The 19,302-nt window shown below is 34.8% G+C and overlaps 4 protein-coding genes, 2 non-coding genes and 1 pseudogene across 6 annotated transcripts in view; 4 read left to right on the forward strand and 3 right to left on the reverse strand.

Moving 5' to 3' along the window:
• Positions 1–816, reverse strand: part of LOC135661960 (photosystem I P700 chlorophyll a apoprotein A1) — a 9,110-nt gene extending 8,294 nt beyond the window's left edge. The window contains exon 1 of the mRNA XM_065176576.1: positions 1–816. This exon is cut by the window's left edge and continues 8,294 nt beyond it. The gene's annotated coding sequence lies outside the window, so the exon portion shown is untranslated.
• Positions 817–953: 137 nt separating this feature from the next.
• TRNAT-UGU (transfer RNA threonine (anticodon UGU)) lies at positions 954–1,026 on the reverse strand. The gene has a single exon. It is a non-coding gene; the product is annotated as a tRNA-Thr (tRNA).
• A 1,662-nt stretch (positions 1,027–2,688) lies between these two features.
• On the forward strand, positions 2,689–2,761 carry TRNAF-GAA (transfer RNA phenylalanine (anticodon GAA)). Its single transcript has one exon. It is a non-coding gene; the product is annotated as a tRNA-Phe (tRNA).
• A 2,125-nt stretch (positions 2,762–4,886) lies between these two features.
• On the reverse strand, positions 4,887–10,215 carry LOC135661963 (ATP synthase subunit beta, chloroplastic-like). The gene is made up of 2 exons (XM_065176578.1): positions 8,259–10,215; positions 4,887–8,193 (listed from the first exon to the last, which is right to left on the reverse strand). The coding sequence occupies exons 1-2, from the start codon at positions 9,736–9,738 to the stop codon at positions 7,838–7,840; spliced, it is 1,836 nt and encodes a 611-aa protein (XP_065032650.1). The 5' UTR covers positions 9,739–10,215; the 3' UTR covers positions 4,887–7,837.
• A 149-nt stretch (positions 10,216–10,364) lies between these two features.
• On the forward strand, positions 10,365–16,733 carry LOC135661961 (ribulose bisphosphate carboxylase large chain). The gene has a single exon (XM_065176577.1). It carries the CDS (start codon positions 10,567–10,569, stop codon positions 12,028–12,030), a length of 1,464 nt encoding a protein of 487 aa, XP_065032649.1. The 5' UTR covers positions 10,365–10,566; the 3' UTR covers positions 12,031–16,733.
• On the forward strand, positions 13,885–14,595 carry LOC135661957 (acetyl-coenzyme A carboxylase carboxyl transferase subunit beta, chloroplastic). Its single transcript, XM_065176572.1, has one exon. The coding sequence runs from the start codon at positions 13,885–13,887 to the stop codon at positions 14,593–14,595; it is 711 nt and encodes a 236-aa protein (XP_065032644.1).
• A 579-nt stretch (positions 16,734–17,312) lies between the features above and the next one.
• On the forward strand, positions 17,313–19,130 carry LOC135661962 (cytochrome f-like; annotated as a pseudogene).
• Positions 19,131–19,302: the final 172 nt, after the last annotated feature.

A 19,302-nucleotide genomic window follows, 5' to 3' on the forward strand; every position in this document is an offset into this window, starting at 1 on the left:
TATTTTCGTTAGGTTCAAGTCTGACGGGAATAATATTCTACGACTAACAACTCATTTATTTTCAAATCGATCCATTTACTATCTATTATTTGATTTACTACTCCTTTATATTGGAATGAGTCAAAAGTCAAATGTTTTGGCAATTCCTCGGGGGGGGATAAGGCAATATAATTTTGAATCAGAGCTTTCGATCTTTGTTTATCCTTCGTAGTAATAATATCTCTGGGTTTACAACGATAACTTGGTATATCCACTATACGACCATTAACTAAAATATGTCTATGGTTAACTAATTGCCTGGCTCCAGGAATGGTCGAAGCCATACCCAATCGGAAAAGGATGTTATCCAAACGCATCTCAAGTAATTGTAGTAAAACCTGACCTGTTGACCCTTTAGCTTTTCCAGCGATATGCACATATCTAAGTAATTGTCGCTCTGTCAGACCATAATGAAAACGCAATTTCTGTTTTTCTTCTAGACGAATACGATACTGCGATCTTTTCCCAGAACGCAATTGGTTTTTAAGATCACTTCCGGATCTAGGTCTTTTACTAGTTAGTCCTGGTAAAGCCCCCAGACGGCGTATTTTTTTGAAACGAGGTCCTCGGTAACGAGACATAAAGACTCCTTTTTAATTTTATGGATTTTATTGAAATTTCATTTTTTCAGAATAAAAAAATGAAAACTGAACTATAAATTAAGACTGAACTAAGGGATAAACAAAGCAAAGCTAAATTTACCGAAATACTACAAAGTAGAATAAAATAAATTGTATCAATATCCGGATTTTTTGTATATATAGGAAGTTGCAGCTCCGTTTTATGATTTGTTCGGTAGAGAGAGATCTAATTGTTCCAATACATTTTTTGGTCATGGTTGCAAGTTACCACGACATAACATATGGGAAAAGGAGGAGAGAGATTATCAATCACGGAAAAATCGATAGAGAAAAAGCCGGCTATCGGAGTCGAACCGATGACCATCGCATTACAAATGCGATGCTCTAACCTCTGAGCTAAGCGGGCTCACATAACATAACAGAAATAGTATATAGAAATTGAGGAAACTACCGGATTTTAGCTATTAGCTGATCTTATCTATTAGCTATTCGTTTAATATTAACTATGAACTATAACTATATAACTATACTATAACTATATAACTATATAGTATAGTATAGTTCTATATAGTTATATAGTATACTTCTAAACTATATACTATAACTAACTATAATAATAATTCTGACTATTCTTCTGACTATTCTAACTATATCTAACTATAATATACAACATAATGTATTTATTTATATATTTATATTTTATATATTTATATTATGTTAATTATAGCTATAGCGAATCGGTCCTAAGATAAAAAAAAAGATAAGGATAAAGATACAATCTAAATGAAAATGAGACATTCCTCTGGTTTGATTCGGAAAAGGAGGAGATAGGACAAAAAAAAAGAAGAATGAATATCGACCGTTCCACTATTCCAAATCGCACTGTAAAAATGAAAGGGAGGGAGAAACATATATATGTTGGATATATCTATCCATATTGAATTGCGGATACATCAATGATAGAATCATTTCTGATTGAAACAAGGTTCATTCAATATAAATGAACTGATGGGGGATAGCCAAAAAAATCAAACAGCAGCATACACTTTTTCAATATAGAAATCATTATCTAACGAATTCAACGGGTCCAAACAAACAAAATAAATGAAAAGGATAGTTGGAATTCCAACTAGGTCTTGGTATCAAAGGGGATATGGCGAAATCGGTAGACGCTACGGACTTGATTGGATTGAGCCTTAGTATGGAAACCTGCTAAGTGGTAACTTCCAAATTCAGAGAAACCCTGGAATTAAAAATGGGCAATCCTGAGCCAAATCCTTATTTTGAGAAAACAAAGGTTTATAAAACTAGAATTTAAAAGGATAGGTGCAGAGACTCAATGGAAGCTGTTCTAACGAATGGAGTTGACTACGTTTTGTTGGTAGCAGGAATCCGTCTATAAAAATTACAGAAAAGATGGTCCTATATACCTAATACGTATGTATACATACTGCCATATCAAACGATTAATCATGACCCGAATCTATTATATTATAATTATATATAATTATAATATGAAAAATTCAGAGTTATTATGAATCCATTTCAATGGAAGTTGAAGGAAGAATCGAATATTCAATTATGAAATCATTCATTCCAGAGTTTGATAGATCTTTTGAAAAACTGATTAATCGGACGAGAATAAAGAGAGAGTCCCATTCTACATGTCAATACCGACAACAATGAAATTTATAGTAAGAGGAAAATCCGTCGACTTTTTAAATCGTGAGGGTTCAAGTCCCTCTATCCCCAATAAAAAGCCTATTTTACTTCCTAAGTATTTATCCTCTTCTTTTTTTTCATCAGTGGTTCAGTTCAAACAAAATTCACTATCTTTCTCATTCACTCTACTCTTTCACAAACGGATCCGAACTAAAATCCTTGGATCTTATCCCAATTTGGATAGAACCTGTACAAATGAACATATATGGGCAAAGAATCTCTATTATTGAATCATTCACAGTCCATATCATTATCCTTACACTTACTTGTCAAATTTTTTACTACTTTTTAGTCCCTTTAATTAACATAGACACAAGTACTCTACTAGGATGATGCACGGGAAATGGTCGGGATAGCTCAGTTGGTAGAGCAGAGGACTGAAAATCCTCGTGTCACCAGTTCAAATCTGGTTCCTGACACGTAAATAATGTATCGGATAGATATTCATACAAATTAATCGAGATAGATCGGGCGTTAATAGTCTAGAGCATGATACGTATTTACTCATCTAGATGTTACATATTTACTCATCTATTACATATATTTACTCATCTATTACATATTTACTCATCTAGATATATATATATATATATACCTCCCCTTGGGGGGATTGGTTACATATTTACTCATCTAGATGTATATATATATATATACCTCCCCTTGGGGGGATTGGTAAAAAATATATGTATGGATGGTTATGGTAAAGAACAAAGTGAGATTATGCTCCCGTCTCTTTTTTCTTTCTTGTTTCTTCATACTGTGCTTTCTCTCATTCAAAAAGAATATTAAGTCTTCATCTATATTCAAAATAAAAATAAATAAGTAAAAGTAAAAAAAAACTTAAAAGTCGAGAGGAGTTAAAAGATAGCAATAGACAGAATGCACTTCAGACACAGTACAAATAAAATCCAATCCCTTTTCATTTCTTCATTTCATATTTTTGACATTTATTCCATTTCTTCACTCTTGCTTACGTTACTTTCCGAGGTCCATCTACATCTAAGTAAGTTATGTGCGCGGTACAAAGTTCATAGTGCAGAACTCTTTTGATTCATCCCATTGTTTCTGCTCATACGAAATGGATATGATCTATTCCAAATTTTGGAATATAAATGAAGTTTTTTTTAGGTTATCCATAATACGAATTAAAGTCCGGTTACTTTCTTTCATCTAGAACGGAACGTAAAAATATTCCTTCACTTGAAAGAAATCTGGAATCGTGTCATAGTCGTATTAAGTAAACATTAATTTCTTATCATTTAATGAGCATCTTGTATTTCATAGAAATTGGGGGTAATATAGTCCTTACGTAGGGGCCAACCTATCCAACTTTCCGGCATCAAAATACGTTTAAGGCGTGGATGATTATCATAAGAGATTCCCAACATATCATAAGATTCGCGTTCTTGAAAATCAGCACTTCTCCAAATCCAGAAAACAGACGGGATTCTAGGATTATTCCTTGGGGCAAATACTTTTATGCATACCTCTTCTGGTTTAGCTATACCATACTGTATTCTCGTAAGATGATACACACTGGCTAAAAATCCGCCTGGTGCTACATCATAGGCACACTGGGAGCGTAAATAATTGTAACCATATACATATGAAATGACAGCAATGGAATCCCAATCCTCGGTTTTTATTTGTAAAGTTTCTATTCCTCGGCAATCAAAGCCCAAAGATCTATGAACTAAATCATGGTTGACTAACCAATCAGATAAACGATCCTGCTGCATCTTCTTGATCTCTCCCACATTTGTATTTGTATGAGTATTTCAATTTACAATGAAATTTTTAAAGATTGACCCTTTCTTTCTTATTCTGCACAAAAGAACCTTACCTTGTCTGATTCACTAATTCATGGGGAGATACTGAACTTTTGGATTTGAAAAATGTTTCAGAAGGTATCTCTGAAGTAGATGGTGATTGATAGAGCAATTCTTGATCATAATTTCCAGTATGAGTACTGCGTCTAACACAAAACTTGTGATTGGTAGTAAAACATCGATTTTCCTGTTGAGACACAGTTCTATCTTCAAAGATTTCTCGAGATATTTTCTTACGAAGTTTCGTTATAGCATCTATAACCGCCTCTGGTTTAGGTGGGCAGCCCGGCAAATAGACATCGACAGGAATTAGCTTATCGACTCCACGAACAGTACTATAAGAATCAGTACTGAACATCCCTCCTGTAATAGTACAAGCTCCCATAGCAATGACATATTTTGGTTCAGGCATTTGCTCATATAATCTTACTAAAGAAGGAGCCATTTTCATTGTTACTGTGCCGGCTGTTAAAATTAGGTCTGCTTGTCTAGGACTCGATCTTGGTACCAATCCATAACGATCAAAGTCGAATCGCGAGCCTATTAATGAAGCAAATTCAATGAAACAACAACTGGTACCGTATAGAAGCGGCCATAAACTGGAAAGTCTTGACCAATTCGAAAGATCATTCAATGTAGTTGAAATAACTGAATTGGTAATTGTTTTGTCAACTAAGGGAAACTCAATCAAATTCATAACTGTCTCAATGTAATCTTTTCCTTCATTTTTATTTTGATTGTCTGAATATTCAGTTAAGACCATTCCAATGCTCCTTTTCGCCATGCATAAACTGAACCAACAATTGGGATAAGCACAAAAATTAAAGCTTCGATAAATACAGATACACCCAATACATCGAAACTCATTGCCCATGGATAAAGAAAGACCGTTTCAACATCAAAAACAACAAAAACTAGAGCAAACATGTAATAGCGGATTCGAAATTGTAACCAAGCATCCCCAATGGGTTCTATACCCGATTCATAACTAGAGAGCTTCTCTGGTCCTTCACTAACCGGGGCTAAAACTCCGGAAATTACAAATGCCAAGATAGGAATAACGCTTGATATTATTAGAAATGCCCAGAAAATATCATATTCGTGAAGCAGAAACATAAATGTACTCCTATTAATGTGGAATATGCTGAATTATTCGATTCGAATCGGAATTGTCAATTCATCCATAACTTCTTATCTTAGGCGAAACAAGAATTGATTTTGATCAAATCAAACTGCATAGTTTAGAGTTTGTTTGCTGTGGGGCATGTTTTGTTTAAAGATTCATCTAATGGAATCCCACTTACATTTTGGATTTCGATTCTATTTAGATATGGTGTAGACATAGGATGCTCTTACACAAACAAAACTCTCTCACTTTGTCTTGGGTTCTCTATCCTCTAGAAAAAGGTAATAAAATACTAAAATATCCTATGCCTATAACTATTCCTATGCCTATAACTATAATAAATATCAATACCCTATAATATAGTAAAGTAAATATCCTATAATTAAATACTATGAATACTATATTCATTAGAATACTATGTTGATTATATATAATCAACATAATGAAATAATAATAATTTCATTTCCTTTTTTTAAAACTTAAATTTTTCAATAGTCATATGGGGTAAAATGTCTAGGGATTTCTAGCATATTCTATATTATTCGAAGTATTCCTTTTTCATTAAAATCTGGGTATAGGATCATTGCTTCTATTGATTTGATACGAATATGAATACATAATCTAATGCATCGAATGATTTTTTATCTTTTTCTTGTCCTAGATTTCATTTCTATTTTTCTTAATTGATTCAATCCGTTGAATTGAGAGGTGACATATAACAACTTATATCTTTCTATACAAAAAATTGGAAACTTGGAACCTGTACTATCCCACCTCCTCAGAAATAAATAAGAAGAATCGAGTTATTTCATTAGAGTTAGAATGAAAGATTCATTCTATTTCGGACCAATCTCTAATACTAAACAAAGATTACGATTTGGAATGAACCAAAATACTTGTTTGTTTTGTTACGGCAATAACGCTTAATAATATAATGGTAAGACCAAGCAATGGGTTAGATTTCGCTACAAGAAAAAGGTTTTACAGCAAACCTATACTAGACAATGAAACATAGCAAAGAGTGGAGTAGTATAATCGACGGAATCATAAATGATTTACATAACATTTTCAAATAGAAAGAATCACACATTATCGAATGATTCGACGGACCAAATCAAATCCACAAACCCACTCAACTCATAGAATATAGAAGAAGAAACGTTAATATATTTAGGCCCAATTCGTTATCTCTCCATTATCTCTGAATCAATCAATAAGGTTGCTCTTGTTCTGCCAAAAAACGATTAGTGATTAGTTAGGGGGATTCTCCAAATACAAGACAAGACCCAAGACCAAGAAAAGAATAGGTCCTAGACCCATGTGACTTAGGATTAGACTTGGTTGGTCCCATAGAAATGAAAACCATACTAAACTATATACTAAACACTAAACTATATACTAAACAAAAATATAATATATTAGGATTAGGGCTATACGGACTCGAACCGTAGACCTTCTCGGTAAAACAGATCAAACTGATTATTATCGAAATGATTCGAACTGTTTCAAAGACCCAACATGCATTTTGTTGCATTGGGCTCTTTCATCAACTGATGTAAAGATCAGTTAGTCCACCATATTTTTTCTTTAGAGGAAGATAATGAGATGGTTCCATGTGCTCTGATTTATTATTTGTATTCTGATCTAGGAGCAATACCAAAGTGTTTCAAAGAAGGGTTATCTTGACTTAGGTCTGCCTTCGGCCTAGATCAACCTAAGTTAAATGGAATCTCTATCGCTCCGCTGCAACAGTCGAATATGAGACTTCATACACCTTAAAGTTCATAGGACGAAAAGAGGTTATTTTGAGGCCCTTATACTCATTATGCCTAGCATTGAATGGGCTGGGTATTTACCTTATCAACTATCAAATCAATGGCGGGTTCTATTTGATTTGGCAACTGAATTCGCGCCTGAATCGGACCGAACCAAATATTTGTCAGGCTATTGTTCTCTTGTTCCCTCGAACCTATGGAGTAAGACATCGATTTCTCAATACGATCAATTATGTTCATTGCATAATAGGCTCCTTTGAAAAGCATTGGCGCGCGTGTAAACGAGGTGCTCTACCAACTGAGCTATAGCCCTTGTCATAGACATCTTAACATATAGATAATTTCTTGTCAAGATGGATATTCCATAATCCACATCATAGCTCTCTGATCTATTTATTTTATTTACGCTTAACAGAACAGATTTATTTACGCTTAACAGAACAGATTAGTATTGCTTAGAAATAATATTCCACCTATAATCCCCGAAGTGATGGGTTCTTTTTGTGGTGATAAATGACCTACTTAACTCAGTGGTTAGAGTATTGCTTTCATACGGCGGGAGTCATTGGTTCAAATCCAATAGTAGGTAGAACTTATTAGATACCGGAGTCGATGAAATGATATCTAATAAGTTTTTCTACCCCATCTTCTTTTTTTGTTTTATCAGATTAGACTTGATTGTGTTCAATTGGCAGAATCAACATGTGGTGTATAATAAAGAACTTTTTAAAAACTTCTCTTTATTATTTTGATGTATTGACTTGACTAGTAGGAAATAACATTGACAGCCTCTACTCGTGTCCTAGCTCGTCTGAGAGCTAGATTCGCTTCAATTGCTTGTCTCTTACCCTCAGCTCTACTCAAGTTAGCTTCAGCTATTTCAAGAGCTTGTTGAGCTTCTTGCGGATCAATGTCAGTACTTATTTCCGCATCATTTCCTAAAATGGTGATTTCATTATTACCTATTCTAGCGAAACCACCCATCAGAGCCACCGTTAACCATTGGTCGTTGTTGAGGCGTATTCTCAAAAGACCTATATCTACAGCCGTGGCAATAGGGGCGTGGTTTGGTAATACGCCAATTTGGCCACTATTAGTAGATAAAATTATTTCTTTCACTTCTGAGTCCCAAATAATTCGATTAGGAGTCAGTACACAAAGATTTAAGGTCATTTCTTCAATTTGCTCTCCTCTTCTAAGTTCATAGCTTTCGCGGTAGCTTCATCGATGTTACCTACTAAATAAAAGGCCTGCTCGGGAAGACTGTCTAATTCTCCGGAAAGGATCAGTTGAAACCCCCTAATTGTTTCTGCAAGACCAACATATTTTCCTGGAGAACCAGTAAATACTTCTGCCACGAAGAAGGGTTGTGATAAGAAACGCTCGATTTTTCGTGCTCTTGCTACAGTTAAACGATCTTCTTCGGATAATTCGTCCAACCCAAGAATAGCTATAATGTCCTGAAGTTCTTTGTAACGTTGTGAAGTTTGCTTAACTCTTTGCGCAGTTTCATAATGTTCCTCGCCAACGATCCGAGGTTGTAACATAGTTGACGTTGAATCTAAAGGATCCACTGCTGGATAAATACCTTTGGCAGCTAATCCTCTCGATAATACGGTAGTAGCATCTAAATGTGCAAATGTCGTGGCAGGAGCAGGGTCGGTCAAATCGTCCGCAGGTACATAAACGGCTTGGATCGAAGTTATAGATCCCTCTTTGGTAGAAGTAATTCTTTCTTGCAAAGAACCCATTTCTGTACTAAGGGTAGGTTGATAACCCACTGCAGAAGGCATTCTCCCCAATAAGGCGGATACTTCTGATCCTGCTTGGACGAAACGAAAGATATTGTCGATGAATAGAAGTACGTCTTGTTCATTAACATCCCGGAAATATTCCGCCATAGTTAGGGCAGTCAAACCAACTCTCATACGAGCTCCCGGCGGTTCATTCATTTGACCGTAGACTAGAGCTACTTTTGATTCTGCAATATTTTTTTCATTAATTACTCCGGATTCTTTCATTTCCATGTAAAGATCATTTCCTTCACGAGTACGTTCGCCTACTCCGCCAAATACAGATACGCCTCCATGAGCTTTGGCAATGTTGTTGATCAATTCCATGATGAGTACTGTTTTACCTACTCCAGCTCCTCCAAATAGTCCGATTTTTCCTCCACGGCGATAAGGAGCTAAAAGATCCACTACTTTAATTCCTGTTTCAAAGATTGATAATTTCGTCTCTAACTGTATAAAGGCAGGTGCAGGTCTATGAATAGGAGATGTTGTGCTAGTATCTACAGGACCTAAATTATCAACAGGCTCCCCAAGAACGTTGAAAATTCGTCCGAGGGTAGCTCCACCGACTGGAACGCTTAGAGGAGCTCCCGTGTCAATCACTTCCATTCCTCTCATCAGTCCATCTGTAGCACTCATAGCTACAGCTCTAACTCGATTATTTCCTAATAATTGTTGTACCTCACAAGTCACATTAATTTGCTGACCAATAGTATCTCGACCCTTAACTACCAAAGCGTTATAAATATTAGGCATCTTGCCCGGAGGAAAAACAACATCCAGTACTGGGCCAATAATTTGAGCGATACGCCCTAGGTTTTGTTCTTCAAGTGTGGAAACCGCAGGACTAGAAGGGGTAGGATTGATTCTCATAATTATAATTAAAGTAAAGTATGTCGAAAGTTTTTTTGAATAGTGCCATGCCAAGTCGAAAATAAATGTCCGATAGCAAGTTGATCGGTTAATTCAATAAGAAATAAATGGGAGTTAGCACTTGATTTAGTTGGTACCACCCAACCGAATACGATTCAATCGTTTACTCATTCAATTACTCATTCAATGAGTCAATTTTCAAGTTCAGCCAATCCTTCTTTTTTTCAAAAGAAATATTAAGTACATGAAATCACGAGTAAGTCTCTTTCATTTCTCTATCATTATAGAAAAACCATCCGTATTAGATTCTATTATCTATAGAATTCGAACCCGAACTCCATTTATGATTCATTATTTCGATCTAATTGGCCATTGTTCTTTTTTTTTTTTGAATAGATATTGGATTTCCGCCTATCTATTCTTTATACCCTTTTAGGATGAATTATGCCTATTTTCACATCTAGGATTTACATATACAACATATATCACTGTCAAGAGTGAATTTTTCTTAGTATTTGGATTCAAAATAAGAAGGAGATCCATTTGATTTTATTGTAAACTTGCAAAACAAACATTGGGTTTGGGTTGCGCCATATATATCAAAGAGTATACAATAATGATGTATTTGGAGTATACAATAATGATGTATTTGATGAATCAAATACATGGTCTAATAATGAACCATTTCATTTTAACATAACATTGAAATTAGTTGATAATATTAGTTGAATATTTTTTTTCTTTTTTTTTATTTTTATTTTTGTCAAAGGTTTCATTCATGCATAATCTATATCGAGTAGACCTTGTCGTTGTGAGAATTCTTAATTCATGAGTTGTAGGGAGGGACTTATGTCACCACAAACAGAGACTAAAGCAAGTGTTGGATTTAAAGCTGGTGTTAAAGATTACAAATTGAATTATTATACTCCTGACTACGAAGTCAAAGATACTGATATCTTGGCAGCATTCCGAGTAACTCCTCAACCTGGAGTTCCGCCCGAAGAAGCAGGGGCTGCGGTAGCTGCCGAATCTTCTACTGGTACATGGACAACTGTGTGGACTGATGGACTTACCAGTCTTGATCGTTACAAAGGGCGATGCTACCACATCGAGGCCGTTGTTGGGGAGGAAAATCAATATATTGCTTATGTAGCTTATCCTTTAGACCTTTTTGAAGAAGGTTCTGTTACTAACATGTTTACTTCCATTGTGGGTAATGTATTTGGTTTCAAAGCCTTACGAGCTCTACGTCTGGAGGATCTGCGAATTCCCACTTCTTATTCCAAAACTTTCCAAGGCCCGCCTCACGGCATTCAGGTTGAAAGAGATAAGTTGAACAAGTATGGTCGTCCCCTATTGGGATGCACTATTAAACCAAAATTGGGATTATCTGCAAAAAACTACGGTAGAGCGGTTTATGAATGTCTACGTGGTGGACTTGATTTTACCAAAGATGATGAAAACGTAAACTCACAACCATTTATGCGTTGGAGAGATCGTTTCTTATTTTGCACCGAAGCACTTTTTAAAGCGCAGGCCGAAACAGGTGAAATCAAAGGACATTACTTGAATGCTACTGCGGGTACATGTGAAGAAATGATGAAAAGGGCCATATGTGCCAGAGAATTAGGAGTTCCTATCGTAATGCATGACTACTTAACTGGTGGATTCACTGCAAATACTAGCTTGGCTCATTATTGCCGTGACAACGGCCTACTTCTTCACATCCATCGCGCAATGCATGCAGTTATTGATAGACAGAAAAATCATGGTATGCATTTCCGTGTACTAGCTAAAGCATTACGTATGTCTGGTGGAGATCATATTCACGCCGGTACAGTAGTAGGTAAACTGGAAGGGGAACGTGAGATGACTTTAGGTTTCGTTGATTTATTACGTGATGATTATATCGAAAAAGACCGAAGTCGCGGTATTTTCTTCACTCAAGATTGGGTCTCTATGCCAGGTGTTCTGCCCGTGGCTTCAGGGGGTATTCATGTTTGGCATATGCCTGCTCTGACCGAAATCTTTGGGGATGATTCCGTACTACAGTTTGGCGGAGGAACTTTAGGACACCCTTGGGGAAATGCACCTGGTGCAGTAGCTAATAGGGTGGCTTTAGAGGCGTGTGTACAAGCTCGTAATGAGGGACGTGATCTTGCTCGTGAAGGTAATGAAATTATCCGTGAAGCTAGCAAATGGAGCCCTGAACTAGCCGCTGCTTGTGAAGTATGGAAAGAGATCAAATTCGAATTCGAACCAGTAGATAAGCTAGATAAAGAGAAAAAGTAAGTGTGCATAATTCAGTAATTCCTGTTTGTTCTCCTAATTGATTGCAATTAAAGTCGGCCCAATCTTTTCCTAAAAAAAAGATTGGGCCGATTGCCGAATAAAAAAAAAAAGAATGAGCATTCTATACTATGTATTTGCATATATCTTTTATATGTACAGATGTACAGATCTTACCTATATATATACAAGATAAGATCGAAGACTAAACAACTCAATACTTCTATTGTTTGTTGTTGGATCCATAGGATTGGATTAATTATGGATCCTTGGGATTGGTGGACTTTTTTATATCTCCTAGTTTCAGGCCATAGATCAAGCCAAGGGAAAGGCTCCTTTACCCATCCTATATATTGTCTTTTTCGTTCCATGTTAAAATAGAAACTTAATTATTTGATTATACGAGAACAAATTCTTTATTCTTTATTTATAGAAATAAACAACTATCTCTATTTTCGATGAGAATTTGTACATCACATGGAAGAAAGCTGTGTCTTTCTATTTTAAAATTTATAAAAAGATTCTATCAATATATATTGAAGTGATACCTCGGCTTCCCACAAAGGAGAATCATTTCTTTCAATACTTACTCGTTCTTTCAATACTTACTCGTTATTAATTAACAATCCTAATGATTAGGATTAGATTCGTATGCTTAATTCTGATAAGAAATCAAATAGTGAAAGTAAAATGATTATCCATCGAATGTATTGTATTTCATCAAATAGGGGGTAGAAAGACTCTATGGGAAAATGGTGGTTCCGTTCGATGTTGTCTAACGAGAAGTTAGAACATAGGTGTGGGCTAAGTAAATCTAGGTGTGGGCTAAGTAAATCAATGGATAGTCTTGATGGTATTGGACATACCAGTAGAAGTGAACAACCTATTCTAAACGATACGAAGAACGATACGAAGAAAAAGATTCCTAGTTGGAATCATAGTGGTAATTATAGTTTCACTAATGTTGATTCTTTATTTGAAATCAAGGATATTTGGAGTTTGATCTCTGATGACACTTTTTTAGTTAGGGATAGTAATGGTGACAGTTACTCTGTATATTTTGATATTGAAAATCAGATTTTTGAGGTTGACAATGATAGTTCTTTTCTGAGTGAACTAGAAAAAAAACTTTCTAGTTATTTGAGTAGGGGGTCTAAGAAAAAGAATCACTACTATTATCATTACATGTATGATACTCAATCTGGTTGGAATAATCACATTAATAGTTGCATTGATAGTTATCTTCGTTTTGAAGTCAGTATTAATAGTTCTATTTCGGGTAGTACCAACAATTACAGTGACAGTTACTTTTATAACTTCATTTGTACTGAAAATAGAAATAGTAGTGAGAGCGGTAGGTCTAGTAAAAGAACTAGAAAAAATTTCAATGATTTCCATGAAGAGGTGGAATCCGATTTCCATGAAGAAGTAGAATTCCACGAAGAAGTAGAATCCGACTTCCATGAAGAAGTAGAATCCGATTTCCATGAAGAAGTAGAATTCCACGAAGAAGTAGAATCCAATGATTTCAATGAAGAAGTAGAATCTGATTTCAATGAAGAAGTGGAATCCGATTTCAATGAAGAAGTGGAATCCGATTTCAATGAAGAAGTGGAATCCGATTTCAATGAAGAAGTGGAATCCGATTTCAATGAAGAAGTAGAATTCCATGAAGAAGTAGAATTCCATGAAGAAGTAGAATCCGACTTCCATGAAGAAGTAGAATCCAATGATTTCAATATAAATCAAAAATACAAACATTTATGGGTTCAATGCGAAAATTGTTATGGATTAAATTATAAAAAATTTTTTAAGTCAAAAATGAATATTTGTGAACAGTGTGGATATCATTTGAAAATGAGTAGTTCAGATAGAATTGAACTTTCGATTGATCCCGGAACTTGGGATCCTCTGGATAAAGATATGATATCTATAGACCCCATTGATTTTCGTTCAAAAGAGGAACCTTATGGAGATCGTATCGATTCTTATCAAAGAAGGACAGGTTTAGCTGATGCTATTCAAACAGGCATAGGTCAAATAAATGGTATTCCCGTAGCAATTGGCGTTATGGATTTTCAGTTTATGGGAGGTAGTATGGGATCCGTAGTAGGCGAGAAAATTACTCGTTTGATCGAGTATGCTACTAATCGATCTCTACCTGTCATTATTGTGTGTGCTTCTGGAGGAGCACGCATGCAAGAAGGAAGTTTGAGCTTGATGCAAATGGCTAAAATATCTTCTGCTTCATCTAATTATCAATCAGATAAAAAGTTATTCTATGTATCAATTCTTACATCTCCTACAACTGGTGGAGTAACAGCCAGTTTTGGTATGTTGGGGGATATCATTATTGCTGAACCTAACGCCTACATTGCATTTGCGGGTAAAAGAGTAATTGAACAAACATTAAAAAAGGTAATACCTGAAGGTTCACAAGTGTCTGAGTATTTATTCCATAAAGGTTTATTCGACCCAATAGTACCACGTAATCTTTTAAAAGGTGTTCTGGGTGAGTTATTTCAGCTCCACGGTTTCTTTCCCTTGAATCCAAGTTCAAAAATGTAAAGTATAGCACTAGATTCAGTTATTTTATTTGTAGCGAACAAGTATTTAATTCGTCGTAATCAGGTGTTTTCTTTGGTGACATAAGTTCTCCTTGTAATAAGAGACAGAGGTTTCGGATAATTTTTATTTTATATTTTATTATATTTTATTTATTATATTTTAGAATATAGAATATATAGTTTTAGAATATAGAATATATAGTTTCTATCTAGTCATTTTCTATCTAATCATATAGAATTATAGTTGATATTACTTATTACTTATAAATAAATATTATAAATAAATAATATTTATTATAATTTTTTATAATATATTTATAATATAATAATGGCTTGATATAATATAATAATGGCTTGATATTACTTATAATAGATATATCATAAGTAATAGATATATCATAAGAAGATATCTTTCTAATAGATAGAAATATTAAAACAGATAGAAATATTAAATTGAGGCACCTATTCTATGACAGATCCCAACTTACCCTCTATTTTTGTGCCTTTAGTGGGCCTAGTATTTCCGGCAATTGCAATGGTTTCCTTATTTCTTCATGTCCAAAAAAATAAGATTGTCTAGACCCAATGGGACCGAATCTTATCAATTTATTTCAACACTGGATGATAATACAGATATTTATCTCGTGTAATATGGTATGATATGTGGCTCTTTCCGAACACACAAATGAAAGAATCGTTATGCGGATATATGATATCTGCATAAATGCATGTATATGTGAATATAGCTGGTTCAAAATGGATTAGTGAATATTTTAAATAGAAAGTCAATGTATCTAACCAATTACTCTCCTAATGTTTCACATCAGAATAGTGCTAGTTGATGAAAGTTACTTCGGGATCAAGAAAGGTAAAGTCAAATTTATTTGGGTTATTCGCTCAATTCCAATCGAATGCACTGGATCTAGTATAGTATGAATTGGCGATCAGAACATATATGGATAGAACTTATAACGGGGTCTCGAAAAACGAGTAATTTTTGCTGGGCCTGTATCCTTTTTTTAGGTTCACTAGGATTCTTAGTGGTTGGAACTTCCAGTTATCTTGGTAGGAATTTGATACCCGTATTTACATCTCAGCAAATCATTTTTTTTCCACAAGGGATCGTGATGTCTTTCTACGGGATCGCGGGTCTATTCATTAGCTCGTATTTGTGGTGCACAATTTCGTGGAATGTAGGTAGCGGTTATGACCGATTCGATAGAAAAGAAGGAATAGTGTGTATTTTTCGCTGGGGATTTCCTGGAATAAATCGTCGCATCTTCCTTCGCTTCTTTATGAGAGATATCCAATCAATCAGAATAGAGGTTAAAGAGGGTCTTTATACTCGTCGTGTCCTTTATATGGAAATCAGAGGCCAAGGAGCCATTCCCTTGACTCGTACTGATGAGAATTTTACTCCACGAGAAATTGAACAAAAAGCTGCCGAATTGGCCTATTTCTTGCGCGTACCAATTGAAGTATTTTGAAACGAACTGAAGTGAAGAATAAAATGAAGAATAAATATTTTCTCAAGATGGGGGAAGGAACTTGCTAATTCCTCTTTTAATACAACTGAAGTTTCTTCATTCTTTTATACTAGAAAAAGGTCTAATCTAACTAACGAATCTAATCTAATAAGTATAGATATAAATTCATCAAACCTATCCGAACATGTATTTCGTAATACAGAATTCATCTTTTTAGGCCCAAGATTTGGAATTGATACCCTTTTCTGGTTAGACGGTGAAACATTTCGAAAGAATTAATTGATCCAGGGGGAGTTTTTTCGTCTCGAAACTCGATTCGTTACTTCAAGTGGGTTTTCGAGTATTCATCGAAAGGAACAAATGAAAATAAAATTGGTTCAAATTTGCCCAATTGAGATATCTGGAATAATATTTATTTCTTTTTTTCTCATTTTCATCCGAAAAGAACTCTTATTCTATGTCTATATTCCTTCTAAATCAAAAAAAAAATAAAATTATTACACAATAATAGGAAAGGAATAGACCCATAGGTCAATACCTTGTTATACAACTCGTGCTTCAAAGAAATATCAGATCAGATAGAGTCAACGAATGAAGCAGGTTCATTAACAATTCAATTCACAGAAAAAAAAAAATGAAAAAAAAGAAAGCATCGGCCTCCCTCCCATATCTCGCATCTATAGTATTTTTGCCCTGGTGGGTCTCTTTCTCATTTAATAAATGTCTGGAACCTTGGGTTACTAATTGGTGGAATACCAGGCAATCCGAAAATTTTTTGAATCATATTCAAGAGAAAAACGTTCTGGAAAGATTCATAGAATTAGAAGAACTATTCCTATTGGACGAAATGATAAAGGAGTACCCGGAAACGCATATACAAAAACTTCATATAGAAATACACAAGGAAACAATACAATTAGTCAAAGCACACAATGAATATGATCTCCATATCATTTTGCATTTCTCGACAAATATAATCTGTTTCGCTATTCTAAGTGGTTATTTTATTCTGAGTAATGAAGAACTCGTCATTCTTAATTCTTGGGTTCAGGAATTCCTCTATAACTTAAGTGACACAATAAAAGCTTTTTCTATTCTTTTAGTTACTGATTTATGGATCGGATTTCACTCGACCCATGGTTGGGAACTAATGATTGGTTCGGTCTACAACGATTTTGGATTGGATCATAACGATCAAATTATATCTGGTCTTGTTTCCACTTTTCCAGTTATTCTAGATACAATTGTGAAATATTGGATCTTCCTTTTTTTAAATCGTGTATCTCCTTCGCTTGTAGTAATTTATCATTCAATGAATGAATAAAGAACTCATTTGATCTTATTATATCAATCAAATCAGAATCTTTCTTCGTGTATAAAGAAAGTATTTTCAATTTGACTTAATTCTTTATACTTTTATCTGTTCAAGGTATTCGTCCTATATTCCAGTACAATTATTCCAGTACAATGACAGACTCGTGTATAGGGAACTATACTAGCTACCTATCTAATTTATTGTAGAAATTCGGGGATCAATGATTGGACATGCAAAATAAAAATACTTTTTCTTGGGTAAAGGAAGAGATGACTCGATCCATTTCTGTATCGATCATGATATATGTAATAACTCGGGCATCTATTTCAAATGCATATCCCATTTTTGCGCAGCAGGGTTATGAAAACCCGCGAGAAGCAACGGGACGAATTGTATGTGCCAATTGCCATTTAGCTAATAAACCCGTGGATATTGAAGTTCCGCAAGCTGTGCTTCCTGATACTGTATTTGAAGCAGTTGTTCGAATCCCTTATGATAAGCAACTGAAACAAGTTCTTGCTAATGGTAAAAAGGGGACTTTGAATGTGGGGGCTGTTCTCATTTTACCCGACGGATTCGAATTAGCCCCCCTTGATCGTATTTCTCCTGAGTTGAAAGAAAAGATAGGAAATCTGTCTTTTCAGAGTTATCGTCCCAACAAAAGAAATATTATTGTGATAGGTCCTGTTCCCGGTCAGAAATATAGTGAAATCGTCTTTCCCATTCTTTCCCCCGACCCTGCTACGAAGAAAGACGTTCACTTCTTAAAATATCCCATATACGTAGGTGGGAACAGAGGAAGGGGTCAGATTTATCCTGATGGTAGCAAAAGTAACAATACAGTCTATAATGCTACATCAGCAGGTATAGTAAGCAGAATAGTACGTAAAGAAAAAGGGGGATATGAAATAACCATAGTTGATGCATCGGATGGACATCAAGTGGTTGATATTATACCTCCAGGACCAGAACTTCTTGTTTCAGAGGGTGAATCCATCAAGCTTGATCAACCATTAACAAGCAATCCCAATGTGGGAGGCTTTGGTCAGGGAGATGCAGAAATAGTGCTTCAAGACCCATTACGGGTCCAAGGTCTTTTGTTCTTCTTGGCATCTGTTATTTTTGGCACAAGTTTTTTTTGGTTCTTAAAAAGAAACAGTTTGAAAAGGTTCAATTGTACGAAATGAATTTCTAGGTGCAGAGATTCCTTAACATCAAGTTGGTAAAAAGCGCCGAATTTTTTTTTGATCCATACAATTATGTATGATCAAAAAATCTGTAAACCTTTTTGGTTGCTTTGTTTATACTTTTTTTTTCGTTTTTGCGGGATGTCTGGAATTCATTACTTGTATCCTATTCTTAGTAATAGACAAATAGACATACAAAGAAAGAGAATACAGAGCAAGGATGGGAAAAATGAAAGAAAGAAATCCTTTTAGGAGGGATTACTAGTCTTACGAGTCTTCTATTCGACACAAGAAAAGGGCGGAAAATCCTTTTTCTTGTGTCGTCTTATATCGAAATAATAATGATTTTTTTCTCCTGTTCGTCAAAGATTACCATTCCTTCTTTTCCGGGTCCACCAGAACTCTTTTGGTTAGATTCATAGGAAGTTGTGGACAAACAAAAAGAGAGAAAGGATTAGGGGAATAATTGATTGAGCAAATAGAACTTCTTCAATTAACTTAAACTTTTAACTTAGAGAAATTATTCAAGAGAAATTATTCAAACAAATTATATTATAGAGTTTTTATAGAGTAAGTTCTATAGAGTAAGTTCTATTAGTAGTTTAGTATAGAAATTATTTGCAGGATGTCTCATGCGTAGAAATCTATTATAATATTGTATTATTCAGAAAATCCATTGAATTACTCTTTTCTTGTTTCTTCATAAGAGTTAATAATTA

Source organism: Musa acuminata, unplaced genomic scaffold (assembly GCF_036884655.1).
Source record: "Musa acuminata AAA Group cultivar baxijiao unplaced genomic scaffold, Cavendish_Baxijiao_AAA HiC_scaffold_584, whole genome shotgun sequence".
Lineage (NCBI taxonomy): Eukaryota > Viridiplantae > Streptophyta > Magnoliopsida > Zingiberales > Musaceae > Musa > Musa acuminata.

Bases quoted from the DNA above. Each gene is read 5' to 3' on its own strand.
- LOC135661963 (XM_065176578.1), bottom strand. From the start codon at position 9,738: ATGAGAATCAATCCTACCCCTTCTAGTCCTGCGGTTTCCACACTTGAA. The intron at 8,194-8,258 runs GCAAATTGAAGA...TTTGGGACTCAG, and splicing joins TATGAACTTAGAAGAGGAGA to AAGTGAAAGAAATAATTTTA.
- LOC135661961 (XM_065176577.1), top strand. From the start codon at position 10,567: ATGAGTTGTAGGGAGGGACTTATGTCACCACAAACAGAGACTAAAGCA.
- LOC135661957 (XM_065176572.1), top strand. From the start codon at position 13,885: ATGAGTAGTTCAGATAGAATTGAACTTTCGATTGATCCCGGAACTTGG.